Source organism: Argopecten irradians, chromosome 2 (assembly GCF_041381155.1).
Source record: "Argopecten irradians isolate NY chromosome 2, Ai_NY, whole genome shotgun sequence".
In the NCBI taxonomy this organism is placed as follows: Eukaryota; Metazoa; Mollusca; class Bivalvia; order Pectinida; family Pectinidae; genus Argopecten; species Argopecten irradians.
The window spans coordinates 49833990-49853393 of NC_091135.1; the positions used below are offsets into that span (position 1 = coordinate 49833990).

At 39.4% G+C, this 19404-nt stretch overlaps 1 protein-coding gene across 10 annotated transcripts in view; it reads left to right on the top strand.

Moving 5' to 3' along the window:
* Positions 1–19404, top strand: part of LOC138315815 (maestro heat-like repeat-containing protein family member 1) — a 54412-nt gene that overhangs the window by 28823 nt on the left and 6185 nt on the right. For 2 of the 10 annotated variants that reach the window (XM_069257094.1, XM_069257097.1), the window contains exons 31-34: positions 613–750; positions 9892–9921; positions 10580–10600; positions 14338–14417. In XM_069257094.1, the coding sequence (XP_069113195.1) occupies positions 613–750; positions 9892–9921; positions 10580–10600; positions 14338–14417 (269 nt within the window). Of the gene's footprint in view, positions 1–612; positions 751–9891; positions 9922–10579; positions 10601–14337; positions 14418–17843; positions 17861–19194; positions 19212–19404 lie in introns of all 10 variants that reach the window. The other 8 variants (XM_069257095.1, XM_069257096.1, XM_069257099.1 and 5 more) reach the window with 8 other exon arrangements.

Genomic DNA, 19404 nt, shown 5'->3' on the forward strand with positions numbered 1-19404 from the left:
TATTTTAGGTTACCTGCACCATGACAGTGATATTTATATGTTATATTTTAGGTTACTTGCACCATGACAGTGATATTTGTATGTTATATATTTTAAGTTACCTGCACCATGATGGTGATATTTGTATGTTATATTTTAGGTTACCTGCACCATGATGGTGATATTTGTATGTTATATTTTAGGTTACCTGCACCATGATGGTGATATTTGTATGTTATATTTTAGGTTACCTGCACCATGATGGTGATATTTATATGTTATATTTTAGGTTACTTGCACCATGACAGTGATATTTGTATGTTATATTTTAGGTTACCTGCACCATGATGGTGATATTTATATGTTATATTTTAGGTTACCTGCACCATGACAGTGATATTTATATGTTATATTTTAGGTTACCTGCACCATGATGGTGATATTTGTATGTTATATTTTAGGTTACCTGCACCATAACAGTGATATTTGTATGTTATATTTTAGGTTACCTGCACCATGATGGTGATATTTGTATGTTATATTTTAGGTTACCTGCACCATAACAGTGATATTTGTATGTTATATTTTAGGTTACCTTCACCATGATGGTGATATTTGTATATTATATCCTAGGTTACCTGCGCTATGACTGTGATATTTGATGTGGAGGAAACTGAAGAACAGGTGATGAAAAACTACCATCGACTATTTGCTGCCTTAATGCTTCGAGTCGGTTCCTCTGTTGGAGTCAAACCTCTGAAACAGAAGACTGTAAGTATATAGAAACATTTACTATAGGTGGGTTACATAGTATTGTTTGTATACAGACACAAGGTATTAGTACTTAGTATGTTATAATGAGGTGAACTGTATACGTATTAGACTACAAATATAGATGCTTCATTGTATAAGATTTCATATTTTATATTACTTAGAGAAAAGTTCTAACTTATGATATATTTTGACTGTATCACATATTCTTCTTCAGTCAAATGTGTTACTGAGAAATGTAGTAGACTAGTCAGTGACATTATATTTGTATGTCAAAATCTCAATTAGGTCTAAATGTTTGAAAGTAGAATGAAAGGTGCAAAACAATTAATGAACCCCAAAACCTATTATGAAAAATTTGTTCATTTTCATTTATCTTTGGATGTTCAAAACAACATAAAATACATGGTGTGTATTTACTGTAAACTAAATATACAAGGGTTACCTATTATGTGTACCGGGTATACAGTGGATACAATACCTATCTGTAGTGTTGTCTTGGCCTGCCTGACCAGATGTATGTACAATATAAACTCTTAGCATTTAGTCATTAAAGAATGTTCTACAGCTTGTATTTCGTTCATTAAACATGAAGCATTGAAGTTCATATTTTGCATGCATATTATAATTATTTTGCTTCATTGTTTTCATTGTTTTAATGTATAATCATAAGCTTTTGTTGTATTATCAGTTTAGTTTTCTTGGGGCAGGGATATTTAAAAAAAGTTATTAACATTAATTTCTTCGTTTGTTGTGTCCTGGTATTCTGGCCTCTTACAATATAACACTTGTATTCTTCCATATGGGCAAGCAGGAATGATAAAGATATGAAGTTGATATAATGTAATAAAACATGTGTTAGCACCAAGGGTTACAGTTAGGCCTTTCCTACCGTTAAACATTAACACAGCAAGAGATCATACTGTCATAGGCTTGTTTGGCTAATTAGTTTCCTTGTATAAATGTTAGAGGCCATGGGAGATAATCTAGTCACTAGATGCAGGTATAAACTTTCTGATCTCAGGACAGTAGCTCTACCTAATGAGCTACCTGGTCATCAATGATCAAACCAGTTCAACAACAGGTCTCTTGCCACAGCCGTTCAAAACCTAAATTCTGGTATCCCCCTGCTGATTTCTTCTCAATGTTTGAAAGAGGGGTTGGTAAGCTTGTAACATGTGACTAAACAATCTGTAGCACTAACAGGTGGTTGGTTATAATTAACCTAGTCCATTTCCAATTATGCCGGCTATACATCAAAAATCAAAATGCTATGCTATCAAGACCATGTGGAGATCACAAATCACCTGCATCTATAACTACTATAACTTTAATTCTATCTATTAAGGAAATCATGAAAGTCACCTTCCTACTTCATACATGCACAGTAACCCCAGGACAAATACATGTACACAGTAACCCCAGGACAAATACATGTACACAGTAACCCCAGGACAAATACATGTACACAGTAACCCCAGGACAAATACATGTACACAGTAAACCCAGGACAAATACATGTACACAGTAACCCCAGGACAAATACATGTACACAGTAACCCCAGGACAAATACATGTACACAGTAACCCCAGGACAAATACATGTACACAGTAACCCCAGGACAAATACATGTACACAGTAACCCCAGGACAAATACATGTACATAGTAAACCCAGGACAAATACATGTACACAGTAACCCCAGGACAAATACATGTACACAGTAACCCCAGGACAAATACATGTACACAGTAAACCCAGGACAAATACATGTACACAGTAAACCCAGGACAAATACATGTACACAGTAAACCCAGGACAAATACATGTACACAGTAAACCCAGGACAAATACATGTACATAGTAAACCCAGGACAAATACATGTACATAGTAACCCCAGGACAAATACATGTACACAGTAACCCCAGGACAAATACATGTACACAGTAAACCCAGGACAAATACATGTACATGTAAACCCAGGACAAATACATGTACACAGTAACCCCAGGACAAATACATGTACACAGTAAACCCAGGACAAATACATGTACACAGTAACCCAGGACAAAATACATGTACACAGTAACCCAGGACAAATACATGTACACAGTAACCCAGGACAAATACATGTACACAGTAACCCAGGACAAATACATGTACACAGTAAACCCAGGACAAATACATGTACACAGTAAACCCAGGACAAATACATGTACACAGTAAACCCAGGACAAATACATGTACACAGTAACCCCAGGACAAATACATGTACACAGTAAACCCAGGACAAATACATGTACACAGTAACCCCAGGACAAATACATGTACACAGTAAACCCAGGACAAATACATGTACACAGTAAACCCAGGACAAATACATGTACACAGTAACCCCAGGACAAATACATGTACACAGTAAACCCAGGACAAATACATGTACACAGTAACCCCAGGACAAATACATGTACACAGTAAACCCAGGACAAATACATGTACACAGTAACCCCAGGACAAATACATGTACACAGTAAACCCAGGACAAATACATGTACACAGTAACCCCAGGACAAATACATGTACACAGTAAACCCAGGACAAATACATGTACACAGTAACCCCAGGACAAATACATGTACACAGTAACCCCAGGACAAATACATGTACACAGTAACCCCAGGACAAATACATGTACACAGTAAACCCAGGAAAAATACATGTACACAGTAAACCCAGGACAAATACATGTACACAGTAACCCCAGGACAAATACATGTACACAGTAACCCCAGGACAAATACATGTACACAGTAACCCCAGGACAAATACATGTACACAGTAACCCCAGGACAAATACATGTACACAGTAACCCCAGGACAAATACATGTACACAGTAACCCCAGGGAAAAATACATGTACACAGTAAACCCAGGACAAATACATGTACACAGTAAACCCAGGACAAATACATGTACACAGTAACCCCAGGACAAATACATGTACACAGTAACCCCAGGACAAATACATGTACACAGTAACCCCAGGACAAATACATGTACACAGTAACCCCAGGGAAAAATACATGTACACAGTAACCCCAGGACAAATACATGTACACAGTAACCCCAGGACAAATACATGTACACAGTAACCCCAGGACAAATACATGTACACAGTAAACCCAGGACAAATACATGTACACAGTAAACCCAGGACAAATACATGTACACAGTAAACCCAGGACAAATACATGTACACAGTAAACCCAGGACAAATACATGTACACAGTAACCCCAGGACAAATACATGTACACAGTAACCCCAGGACAAATACATGTACACAGTAACCCCAGGACAAATACATGTACACAGTAACCCCAGGACAAATACATGTACACAGTAACCCCAGGACAAATACATGTACACAGTAAACCCAGGACAAATACATGTACACAGTAAACCCAGGACAAATACATGTACACAGTAAACCCAGGACAAATACATGTACACAGTAACCCCAGGGAAAAATACATGTACACAGTAAACCCAGGACAAATACATGTACACAGTAACCCAGGACAAATACATGTACACAGTAAACCCAGGACAAATACATGTACACAGTAAACCCAGGACAAATACATGTACACAGTAACCCCAGGACAAATACATGTACACAGTAAACCCAGGACAAATACATGTACACAGTAAACCCAGGACAAATACATGTACACAGTAACCCAGGACAAATACATGTACACAGTAACCCAGGACAAATACATGTACACAGTAAACCCCAGGACAAATACATGTACACAGTAAACCCAGGACAAATACATGTACACAGTAACCCCAGGACAAATACATGTACACAGTAAACCCAGGACAAATACATGTACAGTAACCAGACAAATACAGTAACAACCCAGGACAAATACATGTACACAGTAACCCAGGACAAATACATGTACACAGTAACCCCAGGACAAATACATGTACACAGTAACCCCAGGGAAAATACATGTACATAGTAAACCCAGGACAAATACATGTACACAGTAACCCAGGACAAATACATGTACACAGTAAACCCAGGACAAATACATGTACACAGTAACCCCAGGACAAATACATGTACACAGTAAACCCAGGACAAATACATGTACACAGTAAACCCAGGACAAATACATGTACACAGTAAACCCAGGACAAATACATGTACACAGTAACCCCAGGACAAATACATGTACACAGTAAACCCAGGACAAATACATGTACACAGTAAACCCCAGGACAAATACATGTACACAGTAACCCCAGGACAAATACATGTACACAGTAACCCCAGGACAAATACATGTACACAGTAACCCAGGACAAATACATGTACACAGTAAACCCAGGACAAATACATGTACACAGTAACCCCAGGACAAATACATGTACACAGTAACCCCAGGACAAATACATGTACACAGTAACCCCAGGACAAATACATGTACACAGTAAACCCAGGACAAATACATGTACACAGTAACCCCAGGACAAATACATGTACACAGTAAACCCAGGACAAATACATGTACACAGTAAACCCAGGACAAATACATGTACACAGTAAACCCAGGACAAATACATGTACACAGTAAACCCAGGACAAATACATGTACACAGTAAACCCAGGACAAATACATGTACACCAGTAAACCCCAGGACAAATACATGTACACAGTAACCCCAGGACAAATACATGTACACAGTAACCCCAGGACAAATACATGTACACAGTAACCAGGACAAATACATGTACACAGTAAACCCAGGACAAATACATGTACACAGTAACCCAGGACAAAGTAACCCCAGGACAAATACATGTACACAGTAAACCCAGGACAAATACATGTACACAGTAAACCCAGGACAAATACATGTACACAGTAACCCAGGACAAATACATGTACACAGTAACCCAGGACAAATACATGTACACAGTAAACCCAGGACAAATACATGTACACAGTACCAGAAAACCAAAAAACAGGACAAATACATGTACACAGTAAACCCAGGACAAATACATGTACACAGTAAACCCCAGGACAAATACATGTACACAGTAACCCCAGGACAAATACATGTACACAGTAAACCCCAGGACAAATACATGTACACAGTAACCCCAGGACAAATACATGTACACAGTAACCCCAGGACAAATACATGTACACAGTAAACCCAGGACAAATACATGTACACAGTAACCCCAGGACAAATACATGTACACAGTAAACCCAGGACAAATACATGTACACAGTAAACCCAGGACAAATACATGTACACAGTAACCCCAGGACAAATACATGTACACAGTAAACCCAGGACAAATACATGTACACAGTAACCCAGGACAAATACATGTACACAGTAACCCAGGACAAATACATGTACACAGTAACCCCAGGACAAATACATGTACACAGTAACCCCAGGACAAATACATGTACACAGTAAACCCAGGACAAATACATGTACACCCCAGGACAAATACATGTACACAGTAACCCCAGGACAAATACATGTACACAGTAACCCCAGGACAAATACATGTACACAGTAACCCCAGGACAAATACATGTACACAGTAACCCCAGGACAAATACATGTACACAGTAAACCCAGGACAAATACATGTACACAGTAACCCCAGGACAAATACATGTACACAGTAACCCCAGGACAAATAACATGTACACAGTAAACCCAGGACAAATACATGTACACAGTAAACCCAGGACAAATACATGTACACAGTAAACCCAGGACAAATACATGTACACAGTAACCCCAGGACAAATACATGTACACAGTAACCCAGGACAAATACATGTACACAGTAAACCCAGGACAAATACATGTACACAGTAACCCCAGGACAAATACATGTACACAGTAACCCAGGACAAATACATGTACACAGTAACCCAGGACAAATACATGTACACAGTAACCCCAGGACAAATACATGTACACAGTAAACCCAGGACAAATACATGTACACAGTAACCCCAGGACAAATACATGTACACAGTAAACCCAGGACAAATACATGTACACAGTAACCCCAGGACAAATACATGTACACAGTAAACCCAGGACAAATACATGTACACAGTAACCCCAGGACAAATACATGTACACAGTAAACCCAGGACAAATACATGTACACAGTAACCCCAGGACAAATACATGTACACAGTAAACCCAGGACAAATACACATGTACACAGTAAACCCAGGACAAATACATGTACACAGTAAACCCAGGACAAATACATGTACACAGTAAACCCAGGACAAATACATGTACACAGTAAACCCCAGGACAAATACATGTACACAGTAAACCCAGGACAAATACATGTACACAGTAACCCCAGGACAAATACATGTACACAGTAACCCCAGGACAAATACATGTACACAGTAACCCCAGGACAAATACATGTACACAGTAACCCCAGGACAAATACATGTACACAGTAAACCCAGGACAAATACATGTACACAGTAACCCAGGACAAATACATGTACACAGTAAACCCAGGACAAATACATGTACACAGTAAACCCAGGACAAATACATGTACACAGTAAACCCAGGACAAATACATGTACACAGTAAACCCAGGACAAATACATGTACACAGTAACCCAGGACAAATACATGTAACAAAAGTACACAGTAACCCAGGACAAATACATGTACACAGTAACCCCAGGACAAATACATGTACACAGTAAACCCAGGACAAATACATGTACACAGTAACCCCAGGACAAATACATGTACACAGTAAACCCAGGACAAATACATGTACACAGTAAACCCAGGACAAATACATGTACACAGTAACCCAGGACAAATACATGTACACAGTAAACCCAGGACAAATACATGTACACAGTAACCCCAGGACAAATACATGTACACAGTAAACCCCAGGACAAATACATGTACACAGTAAACCCAGGACAAATACATGTACACAGTAACCCAGGACAAATACATGTACACAGTAAACCCAGGACAAATACATGTACACAGTAAAACCCAGGACAAATACATGTACACAGTAAACCCAGGACAAATACATGTACACAGTAACCCCAGGACAAATACATGTACACAGTAAACCCAGGACAAATACATGTACACAGTAAACCCAGGACAAATACAGTGTACACAGTAAACCCCAGGACAAATACATGTACACAGTAAACCCAGGACAAATACATGTACACAGTAAACCCAGGACAAATACATGTACACAGTAACCCAGGACAAATACATGTACACAGTAACCCAGGACAAATACATGTACATCAGACACAGTAAACCCAGGACAAATACATGTACACAGTAAACCCCAGGACAAATACATGTACACAGTAAACCCAGGACAAATACATGTACACAGTAACCCCAGGACAAATACATGTACACAGTAACCCCAGGACAAATACATGTACACAGTAAACCCAGGACAAATACATGTACACAGTAAACCCAGGACAAATACATGTACACAGTAAACCCAGGACAAATACATGTACACAGTAACCCCAGGACAAATACATGTACACAGTAAACCCAGGACAAATACATGTACACAGTAAACCCAGGACAAATACATGTACACAGTAAACCCAGGACAAATACATGTACACAGTAAACCCAGGACAAATACATGTACACAGTAAACCCAGGACAAATACATGTACACAGTAAACCCAGGACAAATACATGTACACAGTAACCCCAGGACAAATACATGTACACAGTAAACCCAGGACAAATACATGTACACAGTAACCCCAGGACAAATACATGTACACAGTAAACCCAGGACAAATACATGTACACAGTAACCCCAGGGAAAAATACATGTACACAGTAAACCCAGGACAAATACATGTACACAGTAAACCCAGGACAAATACATGTACACAGTAACCCCAGGACAAATACATGTACACAGTAACCCCAGGGAAAAATACATGTACACAGTAAACCCAGGACAAATACATGTACACAGTAAACCCAGGACAAATACATGTACACAGTAACCCCAGGACAAATACATGTACACAGTAAACCCAGGACAAATACATGTACACAGTAAACCCAGGACAAATACATGTACACAGTAAACCCAGGACAAATACATGTACACAGTAAACCCAGGACAAATACATGTACACAGTAAACCCAGGACAAATACATGTACACAGTAAACCCAGGACAAATACATGTACACAGTAAACCCAGGACAAATACATGTACACAGTAAACCCAGGACAAATACATGTACACAGTAAACCCCAGGACAAATACATGTACACAGTAACCCCAGGACAAATACATGTACACAGTAAACCCAGGACAAATACATGTACACAGTAACCCCAGGACAAATACATGTACACAGTAACCCCAGGACAAATACATGTACACAGTAACCCCAGGACAAATACATGTACACAGTAAACCCAGGACAAATACATGTACACAGTAACCCAGTAACCCAGGACAAATACATGTACACAGTAACCCAGGACAAATACATGTACACAGTAAACCCAGGACAAATACATGTACACATACAGTAAACCCAGGACAAATACATGTACACAGTAAACCCAGGACAAATACATGTACACAGTAACCCAGGACAAATACATGTACACAGTAACCCAGGACAAATACATGTACACAGTAACCCCAGGACAAATACATGTACACAGTAACCCCAGGACAAATACATGTACACAGTAACCCCAGGACAAATACATGTACACAGTAACCCCAGGACAAATACATGTACACAGTAACCCCAGGACAAATACATGTACACAGTAACCCCAGGACAAATACATGTACACAGTAAACCCAGGACAAATACATGTACACAGTAAACACAGGACAAAACCCAGGACAAATATATGTACACAGTAACCTCAGGACAACACCCTTTATATCTTGGGAGCTTTCATCACCAGAGCAAAGTTTCTTTCTAATCAATGTTGCTGTATATAAATACGAAATATTTCATTTTAATTTTATCATCTTATCACAGAGAACATTGAGACAAAAAATATTAATGCAGGTATGTAAAATCACAACATATAAATTAATTCATTTTTTATTTTCATTATTTTCTTATTTCTAGATGTTTTAATGCCTGCTTTTATTATTAGTTTTGCTTTTATTTATTTTGTATGAAGGAAAACTGAATATTGTTTCACCCTTCAGATTAACGCAAAAAAAAACAACAAAAAATTTGAAGTATATTTTTAAGCTTTCGATGACTTTGTTTAATTATTTTGTAAGGATTTCTATGTGATAAATGTTGTAAGACACGTGTGTAATGTAGTCACCATTTCTCTCTTTGTATATTACAGAGTTGCCTCCCTTGTGGGTAGGTATCTATTGTGACATCGTTTTATTGGGAGCAAAATTCACATTATTTTTTTGAAAAGTATGTTTGTAAACACATATTTGTCACATTCGGTATCTTATCACAAGGGCAGATAACTTTGTAACATGCAACTACAGAATACTTTACAATGGAATGGAAAACTCACTGTCATTGAAAATTTAATGCTTCAATAAAGGCTTTAAAATGTGAAAAAAATGAAAATGCAAAAATACCAGCCTTGTGCTTAGCTTCATTTTGAAAAGTCTGTTAAGGAATTTTACTGTTTTATTCTGACTTCTGATGAAAATTATGGATTACTCGGCATGCATTGATATATCTTTTATAGTTAAGTATAAATACTCATCTAGTAAGTAAAACATTTGTGCTTCCGCGCATTAAACAGAATACTAGCACTGTTAACATTGAGTTTTATGACCTGAAATCTAAGCTAAACAGAACATGAAGTTAGATTTCAGACAATAAGCCTTAAGTATTGTTTGAGATAAAATGCCTTATTAACCTACTGATATCTGAGACACAACAAAATGGTACAAGCAGAATGAACCATACCAGGGGATAGGATTTAGTGTAATTGGTACTTTGGTTTGATTAGTTTAGCATCCCATTAACAGCCTGGGTTATTTAAGGATGTGCCAAATTTGTTGGAGGAAAGTTGGAGTACCCAGAGAAAAACCACTGACCAGTCAGTACCAGTACCTGGTAACTTACTTCACATTTGCGACACAACTTGCAACCCAGAGGTCTGGGTACTAGTGATAAGCAGGGCTGTAAAGTGTTCTTCTTTACTTCATAGATGTTAGACGACATATGATTTGAGTACCTGCTCAATTTTCTCATTTTTACCACCCTTCGTGCCCTTGATAGCTTATAAGGTTGAATGCAGTAACAACATAATTACAAGAATTGTTCCAAAAGATAATGCTGTTTGACCTTGAGACTTTTCCATTGTTTTTTAATCAACCTCCTTATCTCTGGGTCCAGTGTTAATATCTCTATCAGTAATCTGCATCAGAATTATATTGGGATATAAAAAATTGTTTCATTTGATTGAACGAACATCTCATTTTTGTAGAGCATCTGCCAGTCCAACCTTTTTCAACATTGTTTACTGTAAAGAAGCTTTTTACTAAAATGATTTTTAAAAATCTTTATTCAAAAAAACAGAGCCATGCTTCAATTTGATTCTCATTTAGTCGCTACAATGTGTATTTAACATATCCAGTACTTAAACCATAAATATGCTTTAAATTTGTTTTTTTTTGTAATCAGTAATGCAGCTTAAATTGATCAGTCAGTCAGGCATGTGCATGATGAAAGCTATCTTTTCCTACCTAGATGAAATTTATATACTTCTCTAGCAACCATATGATTATCCTGTGTGTCAGCTTTATAAGCCTGCTCCAAAGAAATATCATGTAATCATGCATGCCATATTATATTAGCCAAACATTTTGTACAAGATGAAAATTAAAGACCTACTAGATTTGGTAAATGTCTATTTGATGCTTATCTAATGATGTATAATTATTGTTACATAACACGTACATATATGTACATGTATATCCTCGGTTTCATGTTTGTTGTTTGAAATAGAAATTTTAAATATTGATCTAGATTTTATAAGCTTCAGTTAAAAAATACATTGTTGTCTTAAAACTAAATTAAAACAATTAAAAATATAAACTGATGTACTATTTTTGTGTCAATATTACTGTATCAATTCATATTCTAATAAAAAAAATTCCTTGTAAAATTAATTTTTTTTTATATATCTCGATGTAACCGGATCCTTGATAGAATTCTTTGGATAAAACTTTGAAAAGCACCTTGTTCTAAAATATATTTTTATCCTGGGATAAATGTGAAACTACTACAGTGAAACCTGTCTATAAAGACTTCCTTAGGGATCAAAACAAATACATGGTCTTTATAGCCAAGTGGTCTTTATCCACAGGCCAAATTGTGTTGAAATTGACCAAAAGAAAGTGGTCTTATTAAGCAGGTGGTCTCTATGCATAAGTGATGCTAAGGCAGATTTGACTGTAGTAACTCATAGACACAGTTGTTACCTATAAACAGTTTTGGTTTTATTACATCAATTGGTCAACAAGATGACCGACAGACAGCCATCTTGGATTTTGATAGTTAAAGTTTTTTACTGGTATTTCTCAAAAAGTACTGAAGGGATCTGTCTCAAATTTCATATTTGGGTTCCCTTTGGATCCTAGTTTTGCACATTGAGGCCAATTGGTCAACAAGATGGCGGACAAGCTGCCATTTTTTATTTTGATATTTGTAGTTTAAAAAGCAGAGAAATGATCCCTCTTTTCACTGTTAGACATAGATCATTCTATGATAGATGCGAAGATTCCTCTGGGATCTCTTGTTTGTGAATTTCTTCTACATTTTTAGGTCAGGATGACCTATTGTCATCATGCACCGTCTGTCGTCGTTCGCTGTCAGCAGTGCGTAAATTTTTCATTCAAACGACTTCTTCTCAATAACCGAAAGGCCCAGGGTACTGATATTTGGCCTGTGGCATGCTGGGATGAAGGGCTACCAAGTTTGTTCGAATGAATGACCTTGACCTTCATTCAAGGTCACAGGGGTCAAAAAGGTTAAAATCTTGAAACGACTTCTTCTCAAGAACCAGAAGGCCCAGGGTATTGATATTGGGTCTCTAGCATGCTGGGATCAAGGGCTACCAAGTTTGTTCAAATGAATGACCTGACCTTCATTTAAGGTCACAGGGATCAAATAGGCTAAAATCTTTTAACAACTTCTTGTGAATAACTTAGAGGTCTAGAGACCTGATATTGGGCCTCTCACATGCTAGGATGAAGGACTATCAAGTTTGTTCAGATCAATGACCTTGACCTTCATTCAAGGTCAAAGGGGTCAAAAATCTAAAATCTTTAAACCACTTCTTCTCAATAACCAGAAGGCCCAGGGTACTGATATTGGGCATGTAGCATACTGGGATGAAGGGCTACCAAGTTTGTTCAAACAAATGACCTTGAACTTCATTCAAGGTCACAGGGGTCAAAAAGGCTAAAGTCTTTAAACGACTTCTTCTCAAGAACCAGAAGGCCCAGGGTACTGATATTGGGCATGCAGCATGCTGGGATGAAATGTTACCAAGTTTGTTCAAATAAATAACCTTGACCTTCATTTAAGGTCACAGGGGTCAAATAGCATAACATCCTTTAAACAACCTCTTGTGAATAACTAAGAGGCCTAGAGACCTGATATTGGACCTGTAACATGCGTGGATGGAGGGCTATCAATTTTGTTCGAATGAATGACCTTGATCTTCATTGAAGGTCACAGAGGTCAAATTGGCTAAAATATTTTAAACAACTCCTTGAGAATAACTAGGAGGTCTAGAGACCTGATATTGAGCCGGTGACATGCTGGGATGAAGGGCTACCAAGTTTGTTCAAATGAATGACCTTGGTCTTCATTAATGGTCACAGGGGTCAAATAGTCTAAAATCTTTAAACAACTTCTTGAGAATAACTAGGAGGCCTAGAGACCTAATATTGGGCCTGTGACATGCTTGGATGAAGGGCTACCAAGTTTGTTCAAATGAATGATCTTGATCTTCATTCAAGGTCACAGAGGTCAAATATGCTGAAATCTTTAAACAACTTCTTCTCAAGAACCGAAATGCCAGGAATACTCATATTGGGCCTGTGACATGCTGAGATGAAGGGCTACCAAATTTGTTCAAAGGAATGACCTTGACCTTCATTCAAGGTCACAGGGGTCAAATATTTTAAAATCTTTAAACGACTTCTTGAAAAAACTAGGGAGGCCTAGAGACCTAATATTGGGCCTGTGACATGCTGGGATGAAGGGCTACCAAGTTTGTTCAAATGAACAACCTCGATCTTCATTCAAGGTCACAGAGGTCAAATATGCTAAAATCTTTAAACGACTAGGTTGTATTGTGCTAATAAGTCAGTTAAGGCCCAAGGGCCTCTTGTTAGTTGGAAATACAAAGAATCCCATTTAAAGAAGAATATAGGGCATGTTTGTGGTAATGTCATAGAATGATACAACATGCATATTTTGTGACAGGATAGAGAGGAAAAGCCTAAGGATAAGAAAAAAGCAGCAGCGTTAGCAGCATCCACACCAAAGGTACCGACGTGTAGTCAGTAAGTAATTTGTCTTCCCCACCAAAGGTACCGACGTGTAGTCAGTAAGTAATTTGTCTTCCCCACCAAAGGTACCGACATGTAGTCATAAGTACTTTGTCTTCTTCCCCAAAGGTACTGACGTGTAGTCAGTAAGTACTTTGTCTTCCCCACCAAAGGTACCGACATGTAGTCAGTAAGTAATTTGTCTTTCCCACCAAAGGTACTGACATGTAGTCAGTAAGTACTTTGTCTTCCCCACCAAAGGTACCGACATGTAGTCAGTAAGTAATTTGTCTTTCCCACCAAAGGTACCGACATGTAATCAGTAAGTAATTTGTCTTTCCCACCAAAGGTACTGACGTGTAGTCAGTAAGTACTTTGTCTTCCCCACCAAAGGTACCGACGTGTAGTCAGTAAGTAATTTGTCTTCCCCACCAAAGGTACCGACATGTAGTCAGTAAGTACTTTGTCTTCCCCACCAAAGGTACCGACGTGTAGTCAGTAAGTACTTTGTCTTCCCCACCAAAGGTACCGACGTGTAGTCAGTAAGTACTTTGTCTTCCCCACCAAAGGTACCGACGTGTAGTCAGTAAGTACTTTGTCTTCCCCACCAAAGGTACCGACGTGTAGTCAGTAAGTACTTTGTCTTCTTCCCAAAGGTACTGACGTGTAGTCAGTAAGAACTTTGTCTTCCCCACCAAAGGTACTGACGTGTAGTCAGTAAGTAATTTTGTCTTCCCCCCACGTAGTCAAAAGTACCACGTGTAGTCAGTAAGTATTTGTCTTCCCCCCAAAGGTACTGACGTGTAGTCAGTAAGTACTTTGTCTTCCCACCAAAGGTACGACGTGTAGTCAGTAAGTATTTGTCTTCCCACCAAAGGTACCACTGTAGTCAGTAAGTAATTTGTCTCCCACCAAAGGTACGATGTAGTCAGTAAGTCTTTGTCTTCCCCACCAAAGGTACTGACGTGTAGTCAGTAAGTACTTTGTCTTCCCCACCAAAGGTACCGACGTGTAGTCAGTAAGTAAGTTTGTCTTCCCCACCAAAGGTACCGACTGTAGTCAGTAAGTAATTTGTCTTCCCCACCAAAGGTACCGACGTGTAGTCAGTAAGTAATTTGTCTTCCCCACAAAGGTATCGACGTGTAGTCAGTAAGTAATTTGTCTTCCCACAAAGTAGACTGTTCAGTAAGTCTTCTTCCCCACCAAAAGGTACCGACGTGTAGTCAGTAAGTAATTTGTCTTCCCCACCAAAGGTATAAGATTTGTAGTCAGTAAGTAATTTGTCTTCCCCACCAAAGGTACCGATGCGTAGTCAGTAAGTAATTTGTCTTCCCCACCAAAGGTACCAACGTGTAGTCAGTAAGTACTTTGTCTTCCCCACCAAAGGTACCGACGTGTAGTCAGTAAGTACTTTGTCTTCTCCCACCAAAGGTACTGACGTGTAGTCAGTAAGAACTTTGTCTTCCCCACCAAAGGTACCGACATGTAGTCAGTAAGTAATTTGTCTTCCCCACCAAAGGTACTGACGTGTAGTCATTAAGTACTTTGTCTTCACACCAAAGGATCGACGTGTAGTCAGTAAGTAATTTGTCTTCCCTACCAAAGGTACCGACGTGTAGTCAGTAAGTACTTTGTCTTCCCCACCAAAGGCACCAACGTGTAGTCAGTAAGCAATTTGTCTTCCCAACCAAAGATATCGACGTGTAGTCAGTAAGTACTTTGTCTTCCCCACAAAAGGTACCGAGTGTAGTCAGTAAGTAATTTGTCTTCCCACCAAAGGTACCACGTGTAGTCAGTAAGTACTTTGTCTTCCCCACCAAAGGTACCGACGTGTAGTCAGTAAGTACTTTGTCTTCCCTTCCCAAAGGTACTGACGTGTAGTCAGTAAGTACTTTGTCTTCCCCATCAAAGGTACCGACATGTAGTCAGTAAGTAATTTGTCTTCCCCACCAAAGGTACTGATGTGTAGTCAGTAAGTAATTTGTCTTCCCCACCAAAGGTACCAATGTTTAGTCAGTAAGTAATTTGTCTTCCCTACCAAAGGTACCGACGTGTAGTCAGTAAGTACTTTGTCTTCCCCACCAAAGGTACCGACGTGTAGTCAGTAAGTAATTTGTCTTCCCCACCAAAGGTACTGACATGTAGTCAGTAAGTACTTTGTCTTCCCCACCAAAGGTACTCTGACCATGAAAGTCAGTAAGTTACTTTGTCTTCTTCCCAAATTACTGTTCGTTTGTTTAAAAAAAGGGTCAGTTAGTACTTTTTCTTCCCACAAAAGGGTACCGACGTGTAGTCAGTAAGTAATTTGTCTTCCCCACCAAAGGTACCGATGTGTAGTCAGTAAGTAATTTGTCTTCCCCACCAAAGGTACCGACGTGTAGTCAGTAAGTAATTTGTCTTCCCCACCAAAGGTACCGACGTGTAGTCAGTAAGTAATTTGTCTTCCCCACCAAAGGTACCGACGTGTAGTCAGTAAGTAATTTGTCTTCCCCACCAAAGGTACCGACGTGTAGTCAGTAAGTACTTTGTCTTCCCCACCAAAGGTACCGACGTGTAGTCAGTAAGTACTTTGTCTTCCCCACCAAAGGTACCGACGTGTAGTCAGTAAGTAATTTGTCTTCCCCACCAAAGGTACTGACGTGTAGTCAGTAAGTAATTTGTCTTCCCCACCAAAGGTACCGACGTGTAGTCAGTAAGTAATTTGTCTTCCCCACCAAAGGTACCTGACGTGTAGTCAGTAAGTAATTTGTCTTCCCCACCAAAGGTACCACGTGTAGTCAGTAAGTAATTTGTCTTCCCCACCAAAGGTACCGACGTGTAGTCAGTAAGTAATTTGTCTTCCCCACCAAAGGTACCGACGTGTAGTCAGTAAGTAATTTGTCTTCTTCACCAAAGGTACTGACGTGTAGTCAGTAAGTACTTTGTCTTCCCCACCAAAGGTACCGACGTGTAGTCAGTAAGTAATTTGTCTTCCCCACCAAAGGTACCAACGTGTAGTCAGTAAGTAATGTGTAGTCAGTAAGTAATTTGTCTTCCCCACCAAAGGTACCGACGTGTAGTCAGTAAGTACTTTGTCTTCCCCACCAAAGGTACCGACGTGTAGTCAGTAAGTAATTTGTCTTCCCCACCAAAGGTACCGACGTGTAGTCAGTAAGTAATTTGTCTTCCCCACCAAAGGTACCGACGTGTAGTCAGTAAGTAATTTGTCTTCCCCACCAAAGGTACCGATGTGTAGTCAGTAAGTAATTTGTCTTCCCCACCAAAGGTACCAACGTGTAGTCAGTAAGTACTTTGTCTTCCCCACCAAAGGTACCGACATGTAGTCAGTAAGTACTTTGTCTTCCCCACCAAAGGTACCGACTGTAGTCAGTAAGTACTTTGTCTTCCCCACCAAAGGTACCGACGTGTAGTCAGTAAGTAATTTTGTCTTCCCCATCAAAGGTACCGACATGTAGTCAGTAAGTAATTTGTCTTCCCCACCAAAGGTACCAATGTTTAGTCAGTAAGTACTTTGTCTTCCCCACCAAAGGTACCGACGTGTAGTCAGTAAGTACTTTGTCTTCTTCCCAAAGGTACTGACGTGTAGTCAGTAAGAACTTTGTCTTCCCCATCAAAGGTACCGACGTGTAGTCAGTAAGTAATTTGTCTTCCCCACCAAAGGTACCGACGTGTAGTCAGTAAGTAATTTGTCTTCCCCACCAAAGGTACCGACGTGTAGTCAGTAAGTAATTTGTCTTCCCCACCAAAGGTACCGACGTGTAGTCAGTAAGTACTTTGTCTTCCCCACCAAAGGTACCGACGTGTAGTCAGTAAGTAATTTGTCTTCCCCACCAAAGGTACCGACGTGTAGTCAGTAAGTAATTTGTCTTCCCCACCAAAGGTACTGACGTGTAGTCAGTAAGTACTTTGTCTTCCCCACCAAAGGTACCGACGTGTAGTCAGTAAGTAATTTGTCTTCCCACCAAAGGTTGTAGTCAGTAAGTACTTTGTCTCCCCACCAAAGGTACCGACGTGTAGTCAGTAAGTAATTTGTCTTCCCCACCAAAGGTACCGACGTGTAGTCAGTAAGTACTTTGTCTTCCCCACCAAAGGTACCGACGTGTAGTCAGTAAGTAATTTGTCTTCCCCACCAAAGGTACCGACGTGTAGTCAGTAAGTAATTTGTCTTCCCCACCAAAGGTACCAACGTGTAGTCAGTAAGTACTTTGTCTTCCCCACCAAAGGTACCGACGTGTAGTCAGTAAGTACTTTGTCTTCTTCCCAAAGGTACCGACGTGTAGTCAGTAAGTACTTTGTCTTCCCCACCAAAGGTACCGACGTGTAGTCAGTAAGTAATTTGTCTTCCCCACCAAAGGTACCGACATGTAGTCAGTAAGTAATTTGTCTTCCCCACCAAAGGTACTGACGTGTAGTCAGTAAGTACTTTGTCTTCCCCACCAAAGGTACCGACGTGTAGTCAGTAAGTACTTTGTCTTCCCCACCAAAGGTACCGACGTGTAGTCAGTAAGTAATTTGTCTTCCCCACCAAAGGTACCGACGTGTAGTCAGTAAGTAATTTGTCTTCCCCACCAAAGGTACCGACGTGTAGTCAGTAAGTAATTTGTCTTCCCCACCAAAGGTACTGACATGTAGTCAGTAAGTAATTTGTCTTCCCCACCAAAGGTACTGACGTGTAGTCATTAAGTACTTTGTCTTCACACCAAAGGATCGACGTGTAGTCAGTAAGTACTTTGTCTTCCCCACCAAAGGTACCGACGTGTAGTCAGTAAGTAATTTGTCTTCCACACCAAAGGTACCGACATGTAGTCAGTAAGTGATTTGTCTTACCCACCAAAGGTACCGACATGAAGTCAGTGAGTACTTTGTCTTCTTCCCTAAAGGTACTGACGTGCAGTCAGCAAGTAATTTGTCTTCCCCACCAAAGGTACCAAGGTGTATTCAGTAAGTACTTTGTCTTCTTCCCCAAAGGTACTGACGTGCAGTCAGTAAGTACTTACAAAGT